At 38.8% G+C, this 26838-nt stretch overlaps 1 protein-coding gene across 1 annotated transcript in view; it reads left to right on the top strand.

Annotated features, from left to right (window-relative positions):
- Positions 1 to 26838, top strand: part of LOC131957053 (uncharacterized) — a gene marked incomplete at its 3' end in the record, with an annotated part of 64193 nt that overhangs the window by 18619 nt on the left and 18736 nt on the right. Inside the window, exons 19-44 of the mRNA XM_059321755.1 lie at positions 5865 to 6081; positions 6317 to 6405; positions 6579 to 6634; positions 7021 to 7173; positions 7733 to 7933; positions 8594 to 8796; positions 10254 to 10381; positions 10852 to 10961; positions 11296 to 11445; positions 11673 to 11787; positions 12177 to 12337; positions 13320 to 13427; positions 13621 to 13740; positions 13947 to 14054; positions 14423 to 14452; positions 14670 to 14926; positions 15307 to 15433; positions 15546 to 15587; positions 16107 to 16193; positions 16774 to 17094; positions 18421 to 18507; positions 18916 to 19209; positions 19664 to 19750; positions 19926 to 20947; positions 21191 to 23903; positions 24021 to 24638. Coding sequence (XP_059177738.1) covers positions 5865 to 6081; positions 6317 to 6405; positions 6579 to 6634; positions 7021 to 7173; positions 7733 to 7933; positions 8594 to 8796; positions 10254 to 10381; positions 10852 to 10961; positions 11296 to 11445; positions 11673 to 11787; positions 12177 to 12337; positions 13320 to 13427; positions 13621 to 13740; positions 13947 to 14054; positions 14423 to 14452; positions 14670 to 14926; positions 15307 to 15433; positions 15546 to 15587; positions 16107 to 16193; positions 16774 to 17094; positions 18421 to 18507; positions 18916 to 19209; positions 19664 to 19750; positions 19926 to 20947; positions 21191 to 23903; positions 24021 to 24638 — 7604 coding nt within the window. The remainder of the gene's footprint in view (positions 1 to 5864; positions 6082 to 6316; positions 6406 to 6578; positions 6635 to 7020; positions 7174 to 7732; positions 7934 to 8593; positions 8797 to 10253; positions 10382 to 10851; positions 10962 to 11295; positions 11446 to 11672; positions 11788 to 12176; positions 12338 to 13319; positions 13428 to 13620; positions 13741 to 13946; positions 14055 to 14422; positions 14453 to 14669; positions 14927 to 15306; positions 15434 to 15545; positions 15588 to 16106; positions 16194 to 16773; positions 17095 to 18420; positions 18508 to 18915; positions 19210 to 19663; positions 19751 to 19925; positions 20948 to 21190; positions 23904 to 24020; positions 24639 to 26838) is intronic.

The raw sequence follows: 26838 nt of genomic DNA, 5'->3' as shown, positions 1-26838 counted from the left end.
CAATAATTTTATAGGGTCGGTGAAGTTTTCACCGAGGCAAGTTGCAAAGTTGGGACATCGATGTTTAGGAATTGTTGGCAGTTGAGTTCATACTAGGGTCGGGGAGTTTTGCTAACACTGAGGCAGGTTGTAAAGTTGTACATGCATCCTTGGAATTGTTAGAAGCCGTGTTCATACTAGGGTCGGTGAAGGATGGTTTTGAACTCGGAACATGTATGTTTTGGAATCGATAGGTCTAGAGTTCATACTAGGGTCGGTGAAGTTTTCACTGAGGCAGGTTACAAAGTTGGGCCAGGTATGTTTAGGAATTGTTGGCAGCCGAGTTCAAACTACTGTCGGAGATGTTTTCACCGAGGCAGGTTGCAAAGTTGGTACATGCTTGTTTAGGAATTGTTGGTAGCCGAGTTCATACTAGTGTCGGTGAAGGTTGGTTTTGAACTCAGAACATGCATGTTTTGGAATCGGTAGGTGTAGAGTCCATACTAGGGTCAGGGGAGTTTTTGTTAACACCGAGGCAGGTTGCAAAGTTGGTACATGCATGTTTAGGAATTGTTGGTAGCCGAGTTCATACTAGTGTCGGTGAAGATTGGTTTTGAACTCAGAACATGCATGTTTTGAAATTGTTGGTAACCGAGTTCATACTAGGGACGGGGGTGTTTTCACCGAGGCAGGTTACAAAGTTCGTACATGCATCATTGGAAATGTTAGGGAGAGTTAAACTAAGGTCGGTGAAGTTTTCACCGAGGCAGGTTACACAGTTGGTACATGGATGTTTAGGAATTGATGGCAGTCGAGTTCATACTAGGGTCGGGGAATTTTGTTAGCACTGAGGCAGGTTGGAACATTGGTACAGGTATGTTTGGGAATTGTTGGTAGCCGAGTTCATACTAGTGTCGGTGAAGGTTGGTTTTGAACTCGGAACATGGATGTTTTGGAATTGTTGGTAGCCGAGTTCATACTACTGTCGGTGAAGGTTGGTTTTGAACTCGGAACATGCATGTTTTGGAATTGTTGGTAGCCGAGTTCATACTAGTGTCGGTGAAGGTTGGTTTTGAACTCGGAACTTGTATGTTTTGGAATCGGTAGGTGTAGAGTCCATACTAGGGTCGGTGAAGTTTTCACCGAGGGTGGTTTCAAGGTTGGTCCAGGGATGTTTTGGAAGTGTTAGGAGCTGAGTCTATACTAGAGTGGGAAGGATTTTGTTTTCACCGAGGCAGGTTTCAAACGGGGGACATCTCTGTTTCGGAGTTGCTCGGTGTAGAGTTTACACTAGAGTGGGACGGTCTTTGTTTTCAACAAGACAGGTTTCAAAATTGGTACATGGATGTTTCGGAGTTGGATGGGAACGTTGTCACTTGTGACAGTAAACGAAGGGGGATAAATGTTTGTCTGTTACTTTGTCCTTTGTCTGTCCAAGTAATAGTGTGGGTAGAGGTACGGTCTGTTTATCAAGCAGGTGTTTAGGGACGGGGGCGAGGGCGGCGGACAAAGTTGTCGATGTAGGTAGGGTGCAAGAGATATTCAACGAAGAGTGGTGTCTACAAGTTATGTATCCCAGTCTGTTGGAGTGGTTTCTAGGAGGTTGTGATATTAGTTGAATAAATATTTGTCTGTAGGATTGTCATACAGCCTTAGTCTCTTAAATGGAATAGGTATAGTGTGGGTAGTAGTACGGTCTGTTTATCTAGCGGTTGGTATTGAGGTTAGTGTGATGACGCAAGGTTGGATGGGAGAAGGGGGAAGGATTGCGGACAAAGGGAAGGGGAAGGGCGAGTAGTGATAAAAATAACTCACCCAGCCCCTTAATCAATAAAAATTATTGATTTGTACTTTAGAGTGATTAGATTGAATGATATGTATGCTAACGTCATATCATATTTAGTTTTTTACGTCCTTATTTTGGTGAACTTTAAATGTAGGCATTTTAAACGGTGTGTCATTTGACACGACGTACTACAACGTTGTTGTTTTTTAAAACTTGAATTTTATAATCTTAAGCAAATTTTTACTAAGGTGATCAAAAATTAAGATGACAATGTAAGATATAGAAAAACAAAATACATTGAGTGGTAAAAATAAAATAAAAATGTCTTTAGACGTAATGTTATATGTATAAGTAAACTTTCTTAAAAATTAAAGAAGTTCAAGTCAAAAAGAAGTTTGATGAAAACTGTAATACTAAAGCGAACATGGGGAGGTAATCTGGTGCAAGACTAAGATATATATTCGTCTTCCTTCTAGGTTCATTGCCTTTTTTGGTTGAGGTTAAACATCGCCATGTTTTCAAATATCGCGATGTACGTCACGTTCTCTCCCCTCTTACCTAGTAATCGCTTCCTCTACCCATTGTTTACAACACGCTTACAAAGAAAAAATATCCCACCCTCTACTTGAGACATAAAATACAAAAGTGTATTGTGCCTTGTCGTCACAGGAAACAAAAACGGTAGCGTCTAATGTTGTTAACCCTTGTCTTCCTAAATTATTTTTTAACTTGTTAAAGAAATTGACTGTTTAGTTAAGGAATCTGACGCGAATTTTTTTCACAAGGGACGATACTCGTGTGTGTAGATAAGTCTGTTCTAATTTTAGAACAGTTGTCTTTCCTCTCGTTTCTCTATTAGGGAAGCCGTAAGGGGAAGACACGCGACACGTCTTTTAAAATGTAAACAACCGTGCACGGGGTACACTTAAAATAAACCCCGCTGCGAAAATGACAATGGCATGGTGACACTTTTTGGAAAACACGCTTTCATGTAAATAAAATAAGAGTCGCTTTTGTTGTCGCCATGATAATGTATACCTATAAGTTCTCTCCGCCATTACCGACCTAGTATGAATTTCGCGCGCGCGCATGTGTGTGTGTGTGTGTGTGTGTGTGTGTTTGTGTGTGTGTGTGTGTGTGTGTGTGTGTGTATGTATATCTCAAAAAAGCGTATCATGTCAACACCTGGGCAACAAGTCATAGTCAAAAAGGCCTAATTCATTACAGATCTATAGGAAATCCCTCTTTACATGTACTTACGTTAGGGGGAGTAAACTCATTTGAATAAAAAAACGTATTTAAATATATAGAGTTATAGAACCTTAACCCCGCATACCTACGTACCAACGCATCAAGTCGCCCTGTCGCCCATTAAAAAACACGAACCTACCGAGACTTCGTTTCGTCTCAAAACCTGACTTAACGGTGGTTGAAAGAAAATTCCGACCCTTAAATATATTTTTGTTTTCGCTGACCCTCGCTATAAGCGCATAGTTACAACCATTAATCTTTCATACATAGCAAGGGACGGTTCGCAGGACATGTGGAAACAAAATTTTTTAATTTGATCAAAGAATGACCGGGCGTACGATATGTGAACATAGTTCATGTACAGCTGTAGTCTAATGAAAAAAGCCGAGAGCCGTGACTAATTACAGCACCAGCTGTCGCCACACTTAACGCGGAGAGGGACTTAATGGTTTCGATTAATTACCTGTTGTGATCGCTTCAGTGAGTCCGCTATTAAGCAACCACGGGGAGCGCCGGGGAGGCTCACGGGCGGATCGATAAGTACAAGCTGTCGCTAATAAGTAACAGCTGTGGTTAAATGGATGTTATACACAATGACACTTTCTAGTACACGCTAGTGTTAGTCTTTTATTTCAAACGGCGTACAACAAAGAAATTAAAAGCAAACTAATTAAAATGAATTTCAAACAAATAAATTATACAAAGTAATTAAATTAAACAACAAGTAAACAACAATTAAAAATAAAATTTAAAAATAATAATTTAAAAAAATTTTTAAAATTTAAAAAAAATTAAAATCAAATTACGTAACTCGTTAATAATAATTAAACTAATTATAAAATTAAATTAAAAATTTAAAAATTTAAAAAATTAAAATCAAATTACGTAACTCGTTAATAAAAATTACACATGACGTGGACCATCATACTGATGGTCAGTGGGTTCGATCAATATTAACTTGGCCCTTGTACGGTGGTTGACAAGAACAAAGGATCGCATGTGGATCGATACGTGTCGGGTGCCCTTAGCGAGTAACAGGTGTCTCTAATGGATGTTTGTAGTCGACATAAACCCACGATGCATGACCAAATTAATTAGGCGGACCATCATTTGATGGCTGTGTGTGGAATCAATATTAACGCGCCCGTTGTCCCGATGGCTCCGTGGGTGCGATCAATACATTCCCATTAAAAGCGCAGCGCGTGTCAACAAAGGATCACGGATCGATAAGTAACAGATGTGGTTAAATGGATGTTCTATTTTCGGTAACCGTTCGTTGTGTTGCTGAATGGTCCCTATACAAAGTCCACGCTAGTGTTAGTCTTTTATTTAAAACATACATACAAGCAAATAAACAAACCAACAAATTAAACAACAAAGAAAAGAAATATATTAAATAAACAAATAAACAAAGTAATTAAAATCAAATTACGTAACTAGTTAATAATAATAATTTAACTAATTATAAAATAAAATTTAAAATTTAAAAATTCAAAAAAATTAAAATCCAATTACGTAACTCGTTAATAATAATTAAACTAATTAAAAAAATAAACAAACAAAATATAAACAAAGTATTTAAATTCATTAAAATCAAACAAATAATTAAATTAAACAACAAGTAAACAACAAATTAAACAATTAAAAAAGTAAACAAATAATCAAATTACGTAACTAATTAAAAAATTAATTAAAATTTAAAAAACTCATTAAAACTAATTAAAAAACACATTAAAATTACGTAACTAGGTCAATGATTACGTCATAATGTTACTAATTACGTCACAAGGTCACCGGTGGTGACCTACTGACCTACTCCGCATCCGCATCCCCCACCCTAGGGTGGGTGAGTATTTTACTATATGCCTTTGCGCCTGCGGCTCCTTCACCCTCACCCACCTGCTCACCCAGGTGGGTGAGTATTTTACTATATGTCATTGCGCCTGCGGCTCCTTCACCCTGCGCCTGCTCCTTCACCCTCACCCACCCTCACCCCGGTGGGTGAGTATTTTACTATATCTCATTGTCCCGCCGGCTCCTTCACCCTCCGCCAGGTGGGTGAGTATTTTACTATATATCCTTTGTTCCGCATCCGCATCCGCATCCGCATCCTGCTCACCCATGGCTCCTTCACCCATACGACCCAAAAGGGACCTAATATACTACTATTACACGGCTGTAGGGAATGGTAAGATATTACACGGCTGTAGGGAATGGTAAGATATTACACGGCTGTAGGGAATGGTAAGATATTACACGGCTGTAGGGAATGGTAAGATATCAGAAGGGTGTAGGGAATGGTAAGATATCACACGGCTGTAGGGAATAGTAATGTATCACAGACATAAGGGTGTAGTGAGTGATAAGATATCACGGGCACACAGGTGCAAGGAATGGTAAGATAACATGGATACAAGGATGCGATAGGCAGAAATATAGAAATAAGGCTGTAAAGAATGTTAATGGTATAGATGCACGGGTGTTTGGAATGATAAGATAACATGGGCACAATGATATAGGGAATGGTAAGGTAGCATGGGTAGCATTGAATTGCAATAGATATAGGGTTGTAGGGAAAGGTAAAATGACCCAACACAATGCTGTAGGGAATGGTAATTGAAGTTGATGTAAGGGTGTAGGGAATGGTAATAGAAGTTGATGTAAGAGTGTAGGGAATGGTAATAGAAGTTGATGTAAGAGTGTAGGGAATGGTAAGAGAAGTTGATGTAAAAGTGTAGGCAATGGTAAAATAACGAAAGCGCTAGAACATGCCAGTGTAGGTGCAAGGATTGATAAGAAAAAGAGTTTTCTTCTGTGGATATAACTGTAGATTATTTTCTTCTCCTAGTGTCTGCAACGGGAGTGAGCTAGTGTGCGACCACAACTGTGAACAGGTGATCTGTGCCAACTCCCAGGTCTCAAAGAGTGACCTGCTCGCCAAGATCGCAGACCCGACATGTGCCAGAAAGATGTGCCCTAAACCTTACTACGCCGAGGCCGAGTGTTTGAACGTTGCGACAAGTTCACAGTTGTGTTTTTGTGGACAGGGATACAAGCAGACACAAGTAACTCATTTAAACATATTTGTTGTAAAAAAAAAATTACGTTAAAAAATAAATTTCCCCAAAAAACTTCAAACCTATATTATGTTACTACATACTTCATGCGTATCTGATATTTCAGACAGGATCGTGTGTATAAAAATGTCCTTGTTATGGCGTTAAATTTATGTCATTGTTTTGATCTGAAAATTTCACGTGTCTATAAATGATGTGACTACATACGTATCTGATATTTCAGACCGGATCGTGCGTACAAAAATGTCCTTGCTATGAAGCGGGGAAATGGTACAATGACGGTGAGAGCTTTGAAAAGAATTGCCAGACCAAGTAAGAATTTATTTTAGAAATTTCATGTTACTTGGATGTTTTTAAAAGCTTAGGGCTGTACTGTGAATAGTATTTTAATACGCGCCAGTTCGCAGTGTAAGCCTGGATATTTGTTTTTATGTATTTATTATTTTGTCTATTATTCTAACACACACTTTTGTTTAAATCACCAGAGTTTGTAGAGATGGTATCTTTGAGGTGGACTCGCAAAGAACAGTGACTTGTACAGGTAACAGAATTGTTTAAAGTACAAAAGTTGGCATATACCTACATAAGTACAAATTTATCTCAGGTTAGGGTTAATTTGTACAAACGTTTTTCAATATTAGGGAAATTGTACAAAATTATCTCAATGTAAGGGTTTAATTGTACAAACTTATCTCACCGTTAGCCTTAATCTTTAAAGGCTAATCAGGTTCCTTTTATTTTAGCCTGAATTTTTAAAATTTAAATATACATAACCGATAATGATGCCTAACTATAACTTAGCCCTATCTTCTTCAAGCCCTAGCTTTAACAATAATCCTAAAATAGCCAAAAAGCTTCTCAGTTTTCGGTTGATCAGAAATCGCGTGAAATCTCCTAACGTTACCCCCTTCTATCCCGCCCCACCAGGCACCTGTGTACTGAGCGGCTCCTCCATGAAACTGAAACCTTTCGATGCTGCCACCTTCAGTGACTTCTCCATCGATGGGACCTGCGAGTACTACGCCCTCAAGGCCGGATCTCTGGTCGTTAGGATAAGACCCATGCGCTGCGGTAGCAAGAGTAAGCATCTCTTGTTTCTATAGCAACGCAGTAGTTTTTTTTTAGTTTTTTTTATTAAAATGATGTGATCTGTGTGGTTTACAGACTTGCTATTCAGTGTATTATCTGATAGAAACTGTCTGTATTTTTATGCTTTACAGACTAAATAATAAATGGAATTTCTAATAACAACAGCCTGTATGTTTATGATTTACTTACTTACTTATCAATTATTTTCTAAAAGAAACAGCCTGTATGTTTATGATTTACAGTCCTACTAATCAATGTATTCTCTAATAGAAACAGCATGTATGTTTATGATTTACAGTCCTACTAATCAATGTATTCTCCAATAGAAACAGCCTGTATGTTTATGATTTACAGTCCTACTAATCAATGTATTCTCTAATAGAAACAGGCTGTATGTTTATTCTTTACAGTCCTACTAATCATTGTATTCTCCAATAGAAACAGCCTGTATGTTTATTATTTACAGTCCTACTAATCAATGTATTCTCTAATAGAAACAGGCTGTATGTTTATTCTTTACAGTCCTACTAATCATTGTATTCTCCAATAGAAACAGCCTGTATGTTTATGATCAACATCGATACGGCCTACCTGAGTGACCCGATTCTCCTGCGGTCAACTGACCCTGGCACTGTCATGGTGGGGAACAAAGAGTACAGGAAGAACGTGGGGCCCAACATCAAAATCATCGACAACAACTACCAGTACACCGCTAAAATTAGCGACGAGGTGGCGATAACATGGAACAAAGGTAGGTTGGGGTCATGGGGGTGGGGCGGGAGATGGGGGGGGGGACTGAAAATTATACGTGTTGGTTGAACCTAGTCACAATATCTAGGTATTATTTAAAGTCAAGTGACAGGTAAAGCTCAGTTGTTTCATGTTGTCTTAAAGATTCTTCGACATAAAATTCAACTCACGCTGTCTACCTACACCATATCGTAAACTGTACAATTCACTTTTTGGGTACAAGGGTGGCGTTTAGTGGGCGAGTAATAGAGTTCCATTTCGTCTTCCTTTTCACCTCTAGTTTTTCCCTTCTCTGGAAATAGATAAAACGGTTTTCAGTTTGATGTATGAACCTGATCATCCATTCATCCCTGTGGCTCTAGATGCCATGCAGAGATTTTTTATCTGATTCCCAGCCATTTCTACTCAGACTTGTTTTAGTTTTCTTATTCCACGTCTTCAAGTTGCCGCAGGTCTGCCTCAACGCCATGCAACACAGCTTAGGCCTGCCTTTTAATCTTTTTGTATTATCACACTTTCACCCCAGTGTTGTTTGACTTTCTCGCTAGATGACCATCTGTCTTTCTTTATCTCATTGGCCATATTTCATGCCCAGTAGAATATAACTTGAAAAAAAAATCAGCTTTACAGTAGATATTGTAGATGATGATTTGTTTTGCAGGATTGTCATTGTCTATCGAAGTGGCGAGTAAATTGTTCAACCAGACCTCTGGCCTATGTGGCAACTTCAACATGGATGCCTCAGATGACAACGTTGGAAGCGATAGTCTTCAGAAAGAAACCTTAAGCAAATTTGCTAAGAGCTGGATTGTCAACCAGGATGAGTGCACCATGACTGAGGAGCAGACGGTTGCTTCCTGTGAGGTGAGCCTAATGTCTGGGTCGAACTACTCGGCGGATAAAAATAAGTACAAATTTACCCTGAGCCATTACATTTAGACATCTTCAATGAAAGTATAAAAACTAGAACGGCTTCTTTGTATGCGCTTAATAATTGATGAAAGACAAGCTTGCAAGGAAATACTAGATATCAAACTTTGAGCAGCGATATGTGATAAGCGTTTCTTTTATGCCTCTCACAAATCACCCCCCCCCCCCTAATCGTCTACTGTTCTCCTCCCCCTAACAAAATAAAGATTTATTTTAATATAAATAGAAAGTATTGTATACTTTCACCATTCTCATAATCGTTGGCCCGGTCTGAAGGTTCGAGATCAGAGTTTCTTCCAGGCATCTCTTCGGGGGGGGGGGGGGCAAACCCCCCCCCCCCCCCGAACAAATTCTACCGCCCCCCCCCCCCGAACGAAATGAAATTTATATAATTTATATAGAAAATATATACTTCTAACAGTGTCCGCCCCCCCCCGAAGAAAGTCTCCCGCCCCCCCCCCCCCCCCCCCCAAAAAATTTCAAGTGCCCCTCCGGAGAAAAAAGTCTGGAAGAAACACTGTTCGAGATACCCCCGTACTCACGGAGCAAAATGTCTGAAATTTTTTAATGAATCAGACATGAAAACTTTATTTAAAATGTTTGGTCAAAAAACGAAGTTCTGTCAGCTTCGTCTTATTCTTATTGCAATCAAATTATTTCCATACATTTAGTCAAAATTGCGACACTTTGACTGAAGCTTCTCCTACATATTGTTGGATAATTTGTATTTTAGTTTTCAAAATGTATATTTGTATTTGTTTTGCTTATAATTATCTGGCATCTTAAGGGGCGGCTACTGTAATTTATAATTATCTTTTTATGTACTAAAGTTTTAAAGTCCAAAATAAAAACAGAATACAAACATTGACAAAAATTCGGAAGTGCAATCGGCTTAAAATTTTAAAACACAGTTCAAAATTCCTTTGATTAAATAAGACTAAAAATGTATATATATCTAGATCACATTGCTTATAGACGGGAGGGGGTGGAAGGGAAAAGTCGCAGTGACTGAGATCTTGAAGTTGATGTCGATCACAGAGTTTCTTCACTCAGTGAAATCAGTCAGTTCCAGGCATCTCTTCGTGGGGGAGGGGGGGGGGGGCGAAGAAAGTCTACCACCCCCCCCCTGGAAAATATCAAGTGCCCCCCCCCCCCACCGGAGAAACAAGTCTGGAAGAAACACTGCCCCCTTGGTCTATCATTATCATCCCATCATGATTCATGATGTAATGTAGTCAAGTAATGCTATAAATTATTAAATACAGAATCTACATATAGATTATATTATAGAATAGATCTCTAGATCTACATAACTATAATGCTAGGATCCCAGTCTAGCTGAATGTGGGTTCTGATAAGAACTATCATCAATTATTTTTAACTATCAAAAGGGTTCCCCTCGAGAGGCATGGTCACAAAAATCATGTCAAGTTATTTTGGAAGGAGAAGCTTTTGCTCAATGCAGAAAACAAGGTGGAGCTGTCAGTTTTTATGACAACTGTGTTGCCCAGTCATGCAAGTAAGACTTGAAGAATTTTGTTTTGATTATTCTTGTTTACAGTGATGAAATAAATGCACAAGTAAGAGTAGGATGATAATTTTCTTCAACTTCTTACAACTGCCTATCATAAACCATTACATATATTTTTATTAATATTTGCTGCATTATTTAGGAATATCATAGAAACCAGATATGTATCAGAAACAGAACATTGCCTTGAAAAAAAAAGTTAAAGTTTTAATATAAGGGCCTATGGTTAGAGCTAAACAAAAAACTAACAAATAAAAAATTAGAACATTTTTGTAATTGCTAAAAATTTAACAGAATGTTATTCTAAATATACAATGGGAAAATAAAAACAATCTAAATACATCCATATATAAATTATATTTATTATTTATGTGTTTAATATTGAAATGAAGGTATATAGATGTTTACATCTTTATTACAGTGAAGTGTGTATTGCAACAAATTCTATTTTATTTCAGTTGTGATATTGGTGGTGACTGTGAGTGTCTCTGTGATGCTATTGGTGCCTATGCTGCACATTGTAACAGAATTGGAGCCCCTGCTCGCTGGAGACATCAGAGACTATGTCGTAAGTCTACAAATTACTCTCATAATTGTTACACAGTCACTTCAGCTGAATTAAAAACTTACCAAGCAAAATGACTATTTTAGTTGTTTTTTTTTTCATGTAATTTAAAATGTAATTATATAGATATGCTATGCACTGATTAAATATTTATCATGTCAGCATTATTTATAAATAGACAATTAATTTGTTAAATTCTGTTGATAATTAACACTTTACTGCCAAGAAAAAGCAAAAATTTTAGGAAAAACTTATTTTCCCTGTGTGTTTTATGTTTAAAATATGTCTTTCTCTTGAATTTTTTTTTATAATAGTCTTCTTTTGTTCTCTTCTCAAGCAATGCAATGTGATGATGGCAGTATTTATGAGCCTTGTGGCAGTGTATGTCCTGAGTCATGTGAGAACCCAGCAAATGGCACAGACAGCCTTTGTTCATCTCTCACTTGTGTTGAAGGTTGCTTCTGTCCTGAAGGCTATGTCAGATCAGGTCAGCACACATTTAGTCAAATAAATATTAATCAAGTAAAAAAAATATTTGTTAAAAAACACTTTTATTGAGGTCTTGTTAATGCTGTTTTTAAATTATTTTAAAATATTGAAATATAAGATAAGCATTACTTGATATTTTGATGTAATCGTATAAGCCTATATGACATGGTTTTACCATGTGACATTAAAAATGTTTTAACACATTGATGGTCTTTGCATATCAAGATGTTGACAACATGGAAACATCAACTTGTATTAAAAAATCTGAATGCCCATGTATTGATGAACATGGTCAAACAATCCCACAAGGGGAGTCTGCAATAATCAATTGTCAAGACTGGTAATGTTGTTTCACTCATTTGTAGTAATCTTAGCAGTTTAAATAAAGAAAAAAGAACTGTTGAAATTATGGGGGGGGGGGGGGGATGTCAACCTGTATGTAAAAATCATTTTTAAAATGTATAATTTTAGTTTCTAGTTATATATTGCATTTAGAGTGCTGAATTGATATTGTTCCAGAAAAATGTTTAAACATGCATAAAATATACCAATTCTTAGTAGAGAAGCTAAATAAAACTGATTGATATATTTTTAAAATTATGTTTCCTACCCCAACATCAGTAAGTTATTAGTATGTATAGTGTGAAAGGTTTTTCTGTACCAGTGTAACTTTAGAACACATTTCTACAACATAAATCTAATTCGCCACCTTTTTTTTTAATTGAACAGTGAATGCATAGATGGAGAGCTTCTGTGTACTGGTGACACATGTATAAATGAATGTAAGGAGGATGAATTCCGATGTAATGATGGACACTGCCTAAATGACAAGCTGAAATGTAACGGAGTTCCTGAGTGTAAAGATGGTGGTGACGAGCTTGAATGTTCAGGTTGGTTTTATCTTCACCCATACCAGTATACCCTTTACCAAAATATAGGTATATTCTAATTGTAGAAATATTTACATCAAAATACAGATATATTCTAATTGTATATATTTTTACACCAATCTGTAGACATTTGATTAACTGCAAGATTGCTGTGTTTAAAAATTATTTTTGAGAAACTGCTTTTATCATGTTTTCGCCTTGTAGTATTAATGATGTTTTTTTTAATTATCATGTATTATTTTTTTTTTGAAGTTATATTCACTGTACTTAATTTAATGTAACATGTGCTTATTAAGACTGTTAATGGGTAGTCTAATTCATTTATAAGTAAATTCTTCCTGAATTTTTAAAAACCTTAAAATTTATTATTTCAAGTCAATATGAGTTTAACTGTGGATATATTTCATTTGTTTTACCATCATTGAGATGGAATTGTACACATTAAGTGTGTACATTGTTATCTGTTTTTTATTTCTGGTTTCAAGAGAACTTCCTCTCACATGTATCACAAGTTTAGCTCTGCTTCTCTACAGTAGAACTTCCTCTCACATGTATCACAAGTTTAGCTCTGCTTCTCTACAGTAGAACTTCCTCTCACATGTATCACAAGTTTAGCTCTGCTTCTCTACAGTAGAACTTCCTCTCACATGTATCACAAGTTTAGCTCTGCTTCTCTACAGTAGAACTTCCTCTCACATGTATCACAAGTTTAATGTAGCTCTCCTTCTCTACAGTAGAACTTCCTCTCACATGTATCACAAGTTTAGCTCTGCTTCTCAAACAGTAGAACTTCCTCTCACATGTATCACAAGTTTAATGTAGCTCTCCTTCTCTACAGTAGAACTTCCTCTCACATGTATCACAAGTTTAGCTCTGGTTCTCTACAGTAGAACTTCCACTCACATGTATCACAAGTTTAGCTCTGGTTCTCTACAGTAGAACTTCTCACATGTATCACAAGTTTAGCTCTGGTTCTTTACAGGAGAGATCTGCTCTGGCTTCAGCTGTAACAACGGACAGTGTGTGGGAAACCAGACTGTCTGCAATCAAATAACTGACTGCATGGATGGCTCAGATGAGGACAAATGTGGTAGGTTTTCTCTCTTTAACTGTGGGAAGTTATAATTACTACAATTGTTTTCTTTAAATAAGATTTTTTAAAAATTCCTAACATCTATAAAAAAAAATTATTTAGTAGTGTAGTAATAGTTTGATATTAAGTATTTTTGTTAGTTTTCTAAATAACATGTCCGATAGACCTAATGACTCACTTTTTTTTAAAGATATTGAATGTCCGAATGGGTCCTACAAATGTCCTGAAAGTAACTATTGCATAGATGAGTCTTTTCTTTGTGATGGGAATCTAGACTGTTGGTACGGTGAAGATGAACTTGATTGTCAGCGTAAGTAGGCCTATGTTGTTCCTAACAAACGTTTTAGAAAGCTGATTTTATTTTATTGGAAGAACTATGCTCCTGTGATAGATCAGACATTTTACAAAGCTGATTTAATTATATTATTTTATTAGAATAGAATCTGTATGTTAAATTAACCTATCTAAACATAATGAAAAATTTAAAAAATATTATTTTTGCAATGTTTTCTACAGCCTGTCCTCACAATGAAACACATTGTAACCAAACCTACTGCATACCTAAAGACTACCACTGTGATGGTCATGATGACTGTGGGGATGGATCTGATGAAATTGGCTGTGGTAAAGTTTTTACTTTAATTTACTTTCATCTTTACTTTACTATACTAAAACCACTTGGTGATTAGTTGAAGACTTAAATTTTTACAAGTGTGTTGTATTTTTATCTAATGCATGCTTTTCATAAATATACATTAATAGATAGGTATATTGTTGAAAATATAATTTATGAATTCTAACCTTAGAACCCTGCATTTGCTTTTGTTTAGACTTGTCTTAGAGAAGTTGAAGTGTGTAAATATTTACTGTCTAATTATTATTCTACAGCATTTATAATAATGTTGAGTTGTTTTTATTTGTGATAATGGAATGTTTTCCACTACAGCACCCATAACAAATTATATTCAAACTTACATTTTGTTTCATTTCAGTGACACCTTCTACTACTACCATTAGGGAAGGTATGATTTTAAACTGCTTTTAAACTATTTTAAATACAAATAAATCAAATCATATTATGTCTTTTATATTCATCAATAATTTTATTAGATTTGTTATTTTAAAATGAGATACAACTTTGATTTTCAGTAAATTACAAGACATTATTATTTATACTTTTTAAATTTTTTCAGTAGAATGTAACTTTACGCTATAATTCCATTCTCTTTCTATTTCCAGTAGAATGTGAATATACTCTAACACACTTCACACGGCCATCACAGTGGCTTGTAATTCAAAGCAGCTCTGTCTTTGTTGATAACATATTTCTGGAAAGTGGCTGGAAGCCTAATGGTGGAACAGAAAACCCATTAGTGTTTTCTGTTGTTAGTTCAGTTCCAGCAACTCTTGTACAAGTTGGTTTTGTGCTCAACAATGGTATAGGCTCCAACGTTACCGTAACAGTTGTCTCAAGTGAAGGGAATGTTCTGGTTGATGTAAGTAGAAACTCCCTTTTTGTGTTGTGTAAAACTTGTGATAAATGAAGGGAATGTTCTTGTTGGTGTTAGGGAAAATTGCTTGTTTGTGTTGTGTAAAAGTGTTCCAAGTGGAAATTGTTCATTTGTATTGTGTAAAAGTTATGACAAATGAAAGGAATGTCATTGTTAAAGTAGGGAAAACTGTTTATTTATGTTGTTTAAAAGTATTTGCATGCTAGGATTTCTAATACATTAATCCTACAACTTTATTTGAGTTTTACAGCTAAACTTTGTCTCAAGTTATATTTGTATTTTTAGATATCTCACCTAATATATTTTAAAAATATATTGATGGGTTAAAGAAAATTGAACACAACAAAAAATTCTTGTATTTACAGACTCATCACATAACTTCAAATCCAATGGAATTCACAGGCCAATACAATGTTATCTTTGATTATTTCTCCATTGTGACAGACGCTAACATATCATCATTTTACGTGGATGTCTGCTATGAACCAACAAGTAAGTTCATATGTATTTGATAAAAATTGAAATTTTCACACTATCATTACTGATATGATATTGGATATACTCCTTTTCCATCTGTAAATGTTTTTATGTAAATATTTTTCAGCATTGACAACAACAACTCCATTCACTTCAACAAGTATATTCGGTAATATAATTTAACACCTTAAATCAAAGTTTTTTCCCCAGTGTTAACTATACTAATTTACTTCCTATAAAAAATTTTACCAACAAATTTATTAAAGCTTTTGTGCTGAAAAACACACTTCATTGAGGGGAAAAAGGTATTAAAAACAAGTTTATTAACCATAGAAAATGAGAAAGCTTCCATATTTTTTATCTTAATTAATGAGTAAAACCAGTGTTAGAACAATTACAGAAAAAATGGTTCTAGGAAAAAAACATTAATACTTGAAGTAAACAGTTTAAAATAGCATCTCACTTTGCTGTGACTACTTATAAAAGAAAATGATAATTTCAATAAAAACAAATTGATAGAGAATTGTGTCCATTCATCAGCATGTAATCGAAGTAAACTTGCTATGAGTTATATTCAGGGTTTATCATGTTTTAAAAATAAAAGATTTTTCTCACTTATAATTCTTTTTCTCTAGTTAAAATTGTATTGTTTCAAATGCAAACCAATTTTTCTGTCTGTTAACCGTAGATAACTGCACTCTTGGCTACTGCAATGGTGAATGTTTAGATGATTTTGACAATGTTTGCAGTTCACCTTGTCCACCAAGTGATTGCTGTAAGTTAAAGACTTGTAATTTTAAAATGAAACAAGCTCATTTTTCATATTTCCATGTATGTATTTATTTATACACCTACTTATGCATTTATTTATTTCTAGTTGTATACTATCGAACTTTTTGCAGATAATTATTTTTTTTCTTCAAATAAATGTCTATTTTAAATTAAAATTGTTGTTTATTAAAAAAGAAAAGTATTAGGTGAACTTGTTTTAGAATTGTCAAAATTAGTTATTTTCCTGATAGCTATCTTTTGACTAGTTTTACAAATGTAACAAATTTTGGTTTTATATATCCTTGTAACACCATTAGCCTTCATAAGTTCAGCATAGTTAAATTGTTCACTCCCTTATTTCATCATAAATGGCAATTGTTCCACCCGCCTCAATTCTTCCTTCAAGACAGCTTTATCACACATTTTGAGATCACTATAGGAGCTTTGTTATACTTTTGACTGTAAACATTGATTGTAAAATTGATTTGTCAACATATTTGTAGCAATCACTGAAGACGAATTATTTTAAAAGTAAATTAAAAGGTAGTACGTGTTAAGCCTACTATAAAAAATGTTTGTTTCAGTTACAACACCAAACAGAACAGTGGAAACTATTGTAACTCCTCCTCCTCCTGGTTCACCAAGCACACCTGGATCATCAAGCACACCTGGATCACCAAGCACACCTGAATCATCAAGCACACCTGGATCATCAAGCACACCTGGATCATCAGGTACACCAGGTTCTTCAAGCACACCTGAATCATCAAGCACACCTGAATCATCAAGCACACCAGGCTCATCTAGTACACCACCATCAACAAGCACACCTGGTTCATCAAGCACACCTGGTTCTTTAAGCACACCTGGCTCTTCAAGCACACCTGGATCATCAAGCACACCAGGTACCTCAAGCATACCCGAATCACTTTAAACAAAAACCTTGACAGATAGAAATATGTTTATCCCCAAATGTCCTTCTTACCCATGCTGATATGTCATGAGCTTTCTGTTTTAAACAGAATACGATACTCTACACCAGGGGTCTCCAAACTGCAGCCCGCGGAGATCTTTTTGTCCAAGGAAAAATTGTTTGTTGGTGATGTCTGAGGAACTTTGCCCAGAAAAATCAAAGACATGCCTGGAAGAAACTGGCCCCTGAACTAAAATTTGATAGTTAATTCGCCCCTCGTACTGAAAAGTTTGGAGACCCCTGCTCTACACTATGGCTATCACCCCACCACTTGTTTATACCCTCTATGTTTTTTATAAGAACTGGTGCTATGGAGAAGGATCAGCTAGTCAGCAACCAAATGCTCTACCACCTAACCTCACCCTCCCCACTATCCCTGATAATACTCTATACATATTTTGTTGAATGAATGATGTTTAGGCTCATCAGGTTAAATTAGTCAATAAGTTCTTAGCTAGGTTACTAGACTCCATTTGTGTTGTAGTGAGTTTTAGCAGCAATTGTGCAGAATCTACTTACACTGAAATATGTGGCCACTTACTGGGGCTTGTTGTCCAGTAATTTCATCTTTTATGGTGGGTATCATGGTCTGACTTGACCATCAGGTATGCAAAGCTGTTCCCATCACACTGGTAACATACACCACAGCATTAAAGGTTGCCAAAGAAAACATGATAAGATATTTGGAACTTTGTAAACCTACTTTAGTTCTAGATGGTGATAAACTATAGACACTTCACCAGTGTGTAACACAAATAAAAAAATATAACATTAATTGTCCAGTTGCTAACATAGTCAATAACTTTTAAATAAAGACAACATAGCTTAGTGATACAATATATAATCTTTAACAAGGAGTGGAGCATAATACTGAATGATAGTTTTATTTTTCATTTTGTAAGCTGAGAGAATATTAAGCAAAAAACAGTACAATTAGTATTTTATTATTGATTGTATAGTGTATCACTAAAAACAACTACCAGATAGAACAAATTTAACTTCCAAAAGAAAATGAGATTGTTTGTCAACAGAAGCTGAAGTGATCATGATATAATGTATATAAACATTTATCAACTTATATCATGATATAATGTATATAAACATTTATCAACTAAAGCTGAAGTGATCATGATATAATGTATATAAACATTTATCAACTAAAGCTGAAATTATCATGATATAATGTATATAAATGTTTATTTGAAAGCCAGGCAATTAAAACATCTTTCCTAATGGTGACCTATTGATTTTCCACCAGATGATTGCTTGCTTGGCTTCTGTAATGGAGTTTGTTTAGATGATTTTGAACATCCTTGTCTCTCTCCCTGTCCACCAGCTGACTGCTGTAAGTCAAACCTGCTGTGTTTTTTTCTTTTAAACTTAAGTAATAATACAAAATGTACATAAATCTTTAAAATTTAATAAGGTTATATCTTTTAATTACCAATTATTTGAAATCAAAAGCTGTAAAATTATTCATCATTACATGCATACACAGTTATAAAAAATTCTAATGGTTGTATTTTCCCCATATGTGTTTTGGTAGACAGTACAACATAACCAAATTTTTTATACAATTATTTTGCTGAAAATAATATTTGTCTACCACACCAAAAAAAAAAGAATCATGTGAAAAGTTTATATTCAGTAATAACAAAAATATAAACTCTGCATCAAAATAAGATTGCTGGCTATTTTGATATAAGCCTAGATTGATATATTGCCGCTGTCTTTTTCTTCTGTTTTATACTAGTTACAAGTCCAGATACAACAGTAGAAACAGTTATCACTCCTTCAAGTACAACTATAATACCAAGTACACAAGTGTCATCAAGTACACCTGGATCATCTAGCACACCTGGATCATCTAGCACACCTGGATCATCTAGCACACCTGGATCATCTAGCACACCTGGGTCATCTAACACACCTGGATCATCTAGCACACCTGGATCATCTAGCACACCTGGGTCATCTAGCACACCTGGATCATCTAGCACACCTGGGTCATCTAGCACACCTGAATCACAAAGCACACCCCCTTTAAGTATGTAAACCATGACAAGAATTTTCTTTCTTAACCTACAAATTAAGTGCTACAAAACTTGCTACTTAAACAGGTAGATTGCTGTATAAGCTAATAGTGTTTTCATGATCTCCAACTTTCTCTTATTGTGTTACGGGAAATCGCAGTTGAAGGGGGATCATCTATGGGTACTAGTACATAAATCCAAGCAAATGCAACATTTTTAAAGTAAAGTGTCGCAATGCAACATTTTAAAAGTAAAGTGTCGCAAAAACATGCATCAGTTACAAATAGTTATACCTCAAAGGAAGATGAGTGTGATTGTCAACTAAAGATAAAGTGATCATGATATAATGTATATAAACATTTATCAACTCAAGCTGAAATTATCATGATATAATGCATATAAATGTTTATTTGAAAGCCAGGCAATTAAAACATCTTTCCTAATGGTGACCTATTGATTTTCCACCAGATGATTGCTTGCTTGGCTTCTGTAATGGAGTTTGTTTAGATGATTTTGAACATCCTTGTCTCTCTCCCTGTCCACCAGCTGACTGCTGTAAGTCAAACAATTATTTTACATTTGTAAATTTAATCGTAACATTTTAGACCAGTTGTAGCCAAATTTTAAAGAATATTTATAATTGGATATTTCATAATTTGTTTATTATTAGCAGTAAGATCACCAATTTATACTTTAAAGAATAAATGTATTTTCTTTCATTTAATTTTAGTTACTCCAGATACAACAATACAAACAGTTATCACACCATCATCTACAACTGCAACACCAAATACTCAAATCACTTCAAGCATACCAGGCCAATCTAGTACACCAGGATCATCAAGCACACCTGGCTCATCTAGTAAACCAGGATCATCAAGCACACCAGGATCATCTAGTACACCTGGCTCATCTAGTACACCAGGATCATCAAGTACACCCGGAACATCAGGAATCACACCTGGTTCATCAAGTACACCTGGTTCTTCAAGCACACCTGGCTCATCTAGTACACCTGGCTCATCAAGTACACCAGGATCATCTAGTACACCCGGAACATCAGGAATCACACCTGGCTCATCAAGTACACCTGGCTCTTCAAGCACACCTGGCTCATCTAGTACACCAGGATCATCAAGCACACCAGGATCTTCTAGTACACCTGGCTCATCTAGTACACCAGGATCATCAAGCACAACAGGATCTTCTAGTACACCTGGCTCATCAAGTACACCAGGATCATCTAGTACACCCGGAACATCAGCAATCACACCTGGCTCATCTAGTACACCAGGATCATCAAGCACACCAGGATCATCAAGCACATCAGGATCATCTAGTACACCACCATCAACAAGCACACCTGTTTCATCAAGTACTCCAGGCACTTCAACCACACCTGCATCTTCAAGCACACCAGGCTCATCTAGTACACCACCATCAATAAGCACACCTGGTTCATCAAGTACACCTGGTTCTTCAAGCACACCTGGCTCATCTAGTACACCAGGATCATCAAGCACACCAGGAACTTCTAGTACAGCTGGCTCATCTAGTACACCACCATCAACAAGCACACCTGGTTCATCTAGTACACCAGGATCATTAAGCACACCAGGATCATCTAGTACACCAGGCTCATCAAGTACACCAGGATCATCAAGCCCACCTGGTTCGTCAGTCACACCAAGTACACCACAATCAACAAGCACACCCGTTTCATCAAGTACTCCAGGCACTTCAACCACACCTGCATCTTCAAGCACACCAGGCTCATCTAGTACACCACCATCAACAAGCACACCTGGTTCATCAAGTACACCTGGTTCTTCAAGCACACCTGGCTCATCTAGTACACCAGGATCATCAAGCACACCAGGATCATCTAGTACACCAGGCTCATCAAGTACACCAGGATCATCAAGCACACCTGGTTCGTCAGTCACACCAAGTACACCACAATCAACAAGCACACCCGTTTCATCAAGTACTCCAGGCACTTCAACCACACCTGCATCTTCAAGCACACCAGGCTCATCTAGTACACCACCATCAACAAGCACACCTGGTTCATCAAGTACACCTGGTTCTTCAAGCACACCTGGCTCATCTAGTACACCAGGATCATCAAGCACACCAGGATCATCTAGTACACCAGGCTCATCAAGTACACCAGGATCATCAAGCACACCTGGTTCGTCAGTCACACCAAGTACACCACAATCAACAAGCACACCCGTTTCATCAAGTACTCCAGGCACTTCAACCACACCTGCATCTTCAAGCACACCAGGCTCATCTAGTACACCACCATCAACAAGCACACCTGGTTCATCAAGTACACCTGGTTCTTCAAGCACACCTGGCTCATCTAGTACACCAGGATCATCAAGCACACCAGGATCATCTAGTACACCAGGCTCATCAAGTACACCAGGATCATCAAGCACACCTGGTTCGTCAGTCACACCAAGTACACCACAATCAACAAGCACACCCGTTTCATCAAGTACTCCAGGCACTTCAACCACACCTGCATCTTCAAGCACACCAGGCTCATCTAGTACACCACCATCAACAAGCACACCTGGTTCATCAAGTACACCTGGTTCTTCAAGCACACCTGGCTCATCTAGTACACCAGGATCATCAAGCACACCAGGATCATCTAGTACACCAGGCTCATCAAGTACACCAGGATCATCAAGCACACCTGGTTCGTCAGTCACACCAAGTATACCACAATCAACAAGCACACCCGTTTCATCAAGTACTCCAGGCACTTCAACCACACCTGCATCTTCAAGCACACCAGGCTCATCTAGTACACCACCATCAACAAGCACACCTGGTTCATCAAGTACACCTGGTTCTTCAAGCACACCTGGCTCATCTAGTACACCAGGATCATCAAGCACACCAGGATCATCTAGTACACCAGGCTCATCAAGTACACCAGGCTCATCTAGTACACCTGGCTCATCTAGTACACCAGGATCATCAAGTACACCCGGAACATCAGGAATCACACCTGGTTCATCAAGTACACCTGGTTCTTCAAGCACACCTGGCTCATCTAGTACACCAGGATCATCAAGCACACCAGGATCATCTAGTACACCAGGATCATCAAGCACACCAGGCTCATCTAGTACACCTGGCTCATCTAGTACACCAGGATCATCAAGTACACCCGGAACATCAGGAATCACACCTGGTTCATCAAGTACACCTGGTTCTTCAAGCACACCTGGCTCATCTAGTACACCTGGCTCATCAAGTACACCAGGATCATCTAGTACACCCGGAACATCAGGAATCACACCTGGTTCATCAAGTACACCTGGCTCTTCAAGCACACCTGGCTCATCTAGTACACCAGGATCATCAAGCACACCAGGATCTTCTAGTACACCTGGCTCATCTAGTACACCAGGATCATCAAGCACAACAGGATCTTCTAGTACACCTGGCTCATCAAGTACACCAGGATCATCTAGTACACCCGGAACATCAGCAATCACACCTGGCTCATCTAGTACACCAGGATCATCAAGCACACCAGGATCATCAAGCACATCAGGATCATCTAGTACACCACCATCAACAAGCACACCTGTTTCATTAAGTACTCCAGGCACTTCAACCACACCTGCATCTTCAAGCACACCAGGCTCATCTAGTACACCTGGCTCATCTAGTACACCAGGATCATCAAGTACACCCGGAACATCAGGAATCACACCTGGTTCATCAAGTACACCTGGTTCTTCAAGCACACCTGGCTCATCTAGTACACCAGGATCATCAAGCACACCAGGATCATCTAGTACACCAGGATCATCAAGCACACCAGGCTCATCTAGTACACCTGGCTCATCTAGTACACCAGGATCATCAAGTACACCCGGAACATCAGGAATCACACCTGGTTCATCAAGTACACCTGGCTCTTCAAGCACACCTGGCTCATCTAGTACACCAGGATCATCAAGCACACCAGGATCTTCTAGTACACCTGGCTCATCTAGTACACCAGGATCATCAAGCACAACAGGATCTTCTAGTACACCTGGCTCATCAAGTACACCAGGATCAGCTAGTACACCCGGAACATCAGCAATCACACCTGGCTCATCTAGTACACCAGGATCATCAAGCACACCAGGATCATCAAGCACATCAGGATCATCAAGCACACCTGGTTCGTCAGTCACACCAAGTACACCACCATCAACAAGCACACCTGTTTCATCAAGTACTCCAGGCACTTCAACCACACCTGCATCTTCAAGCACACCAGGCTCATCTAGTACACCACCATCAATAAGCACACCTGGTTCATCAAGTACACCTGGTTCTTCAAACACACCTGGCTCATCTAGTACACCAGGATTATCAAGCACACCAGGAACTTCTAGTACACCTGGCTCATCTAGTACACCACCATCAACAAGCACACTTGGTTCATCTAGTACACCAGGATCATCAAGCACACCAGGATCATCTAGTACACCAGGCTCATCAAGTACACCAGGATCATCAAGCACACCTGGTTCGTCAGTCACACCAAGTACACCACAATCAACAAGCACACCCGTTTCATCAAGTACTCCAGGCACTTCAACCACACCTGCATCTTCAAGCACACCAGGCTCATCTAGTACACCACCATCAACAAGCACACCTGGTTCATCAAGTACACCTGGTTCTTCAAGCACACCTGGCTCATCTAGTACACCAGGATCATCAAGCACACCAGGATCATCTAGTACACCAGGCTCATCAAGTACACCAGGATCATCAAGCACACCTGGTTCGTCAGTCACACCAAGTACACCACAATCAACAAGCACACCCGTTTCATCAAGTACTCCAGGCACTTCAACCACACCTGCATCTTCAAGCACACCAGGCTCATCTAGTACACCACCATCAACAAGCACACCTGGTTCATCAAGTACACCTGGTTCTTCAAGCACACCTGGCTCATCTAGTACACCAGGATCATCAAGCACACCAGGATCATCTAGTACACCAGGCTCATCAAGTACACCAGGATCATCAAGCACACCTGGTTCGTCAGTCACACCAAGTACACCACAATCAACAAGCACACCCGTTTCATCAAGTACTCCAGGCACTTCAACCACACCTGCATCTTCAAGCACACCAGGCTCATCTAGTACACCACCATCAACAAGCACACCTGGTTCATCAAGTACACCTGGTTCTTCAAGCACACCTGGCTCATCTAGTACACCAGGATCATCAAGCACACCAGGATCATCTAGTACACCAGGCTCATCAAGTACACCAGGATCATCAAGCACACCTGGTTCGTCAGTCACACCAAGTACACCACAATCAACAAGCACACCCGTTTCATCAAGTTCTCCAGGCACTTCAACCACACCTGCATCTTCAAGCACACCAGGCTCATCTAGTACACCACCATCAACAAGCACACCTGGTTCATCAAGTACACCTGGTTCTTCAAGCACACCTGGCTCATCTAGTACACCAGGATCATCAAGCACACCAGGATCATCTAGTACACCAGGCTCATCAAGTACACCAGGATCGTCAAGCACACCTGGTTCGTCAGTCACACCAAGTACACCACAATCAACAAGCACACCCATTTCATCAAGTACTCCAGGCACTTCAACCACACCTGCATCTTCAAGCACACCAGGCTCATCTAGTACACCACCATCAACAAGCACACCTGGTTCATCAAGTACACCTGGTTCTTCAAGCACACCTGGCTCATCTAGTACACCAGGATCATCAAGCACACCAGGATCATCTAGTACACCAGGCTCATCAAGTACACCAGGATCATCAAGCACACCTGGTTCGTCAGTCACACCAAGTACACCACAATCAACAAGCACACCCGTTTCATCAAGTACTCCAGGCACTTCAACCACACCTGCATCTTCAAGCACACCAGGCTCATCTAGTACACCACCATCAACAAGCACACCTGGTTCATCAAGTACACCTGATTCTTCAAGCACACCTGGCTCATCTAGTACACCAGGATCATCAAGCACACCAGGATCATCTAGTACACCAGGCTCATCAAGTACACCAGGATCATCAAGCACACCTGGTTCGTCAGTCACACCAAGTACACCACAATCAACAAGCACACCCGTTTCATCAAGTACTCCAGGCACTTCAACCACACCTGCATCTTCAAGCACACCAGGCTCATCTAGTACACCACCATCAACAAGCACACCTGGTTCATCAAGTACACCTGGTTCTTCAAGCACACCTGGCTCATCTAGTACACCAGGATCATCAAGCACACCAGGATCATCTAGTACACCAGGCTCATCAAGTACACCAGGATCATCAAGCACACCTGGTTCGTCAGTCACACCAAGTACACCACAATCAACAAGCACACCCGTTTCATCAAGTACTCCAGGCACTTCAACCACACCTGCATCTTCAAGCACACCAGGCTCATCTAGTACACCACCATCAACAAGCACACCTGGTTCATCAAGTACACCTGGTTCTTCAAGCACACCTGGCTCATCTAGTACACCAGGATCATCAAGCACACCAGGATCATCTAGTACACCAGGCTCATCAAGTACACCAGGATCATCAAGCACACCTGGTTCGTCAGTCACACCAAGTACACCACAATCAACAAGCACACCCGTTTCATCAAGTACTCCAGGCACTTCAACCACACCTGCATCTTCAAGCACACCAGGCTCATCTAGTACACCACCATCAACAAGCACACCTGGTTCATCAAGTACACCTGGTTCTTCAAGCACACCTGGCTCATCTAGTACACCAGGATCATCAAGCACACCAGGATCATCTAGTACACCAGGCTCATCAAGTACACCAGGATCATCAAGCACACCTGGTTCGTCAGTCACACCAAGTACACCACAATCAACAAGCACACCCGTTTCATCAAGTACTCCAGGCACTTCAACCACACCTGCATCTTCAAGCACACCAGGCTCATCTAGTACACCACCATCAACAAGCACACCTGGTTCATCAAGTACACCTGGTTCTTCAAGCACACCTGGCTCATCTAGTACACCAGGATCATCAAGCACACCAGGATCATCTAGTACACCAGGCTCATCAAGTACACCAGGATCATCAAGCACACCTGGTTCGTCAGTCACACCAAGTACACCACAATCAACAAGCACACCCGTTTCATCAAGTACTCCAGGCACTTCAACCACACCTGCATCTTCAAGCACGCCAGGCTCATCTAGTACACCACCATCAACAAGCACACCTGGTTCATCAAGTACACCTGGTTCTTCAAGCACACCTGGCTCATCTAGTACACCAGGATCATCAAGCACACCAGGATCATCTAGTACACCAGGCTCATCAAGTACACCAGGATCATCAAGCACACCTGGTTCGTCAGTCACACCAAGTACACCACAATCAACAAGCACACCCGTTTCATCAAGTACTCCAGGCACTTCAACCACACCTGCATCTTCAAGCACACCAGGCTCATCTAGTACACCACCATCAACAAGCACACCTGGTTCATCAAGTACACCTGGTTCTTCAAGCACACCTGGCTCATCTAGTACACCAGGATCATCAAGCACACCAGGATCATCTAG

Source organism: Physella acuta, unplaced genomic scaffold, assembly GCF_028476545.2.
Source record: "Physella acuta isolate Inbredline_101_S28 unplaced genomic scaffold, ASM2847654v3 ptg001199l, whole genome shotgun sequence".
Taxonomy (NCBI): domain Eukaryota; kingdom Metazoa; phylum Mollusca; class Gastropoda; family Physidae; genus Physella; species Physella acuta.
The sequence above is the reverse complement of the archived record's forward strand: the minus strand, read 5'-3'. Positions and strand labels throughout refer to the sequence as shown.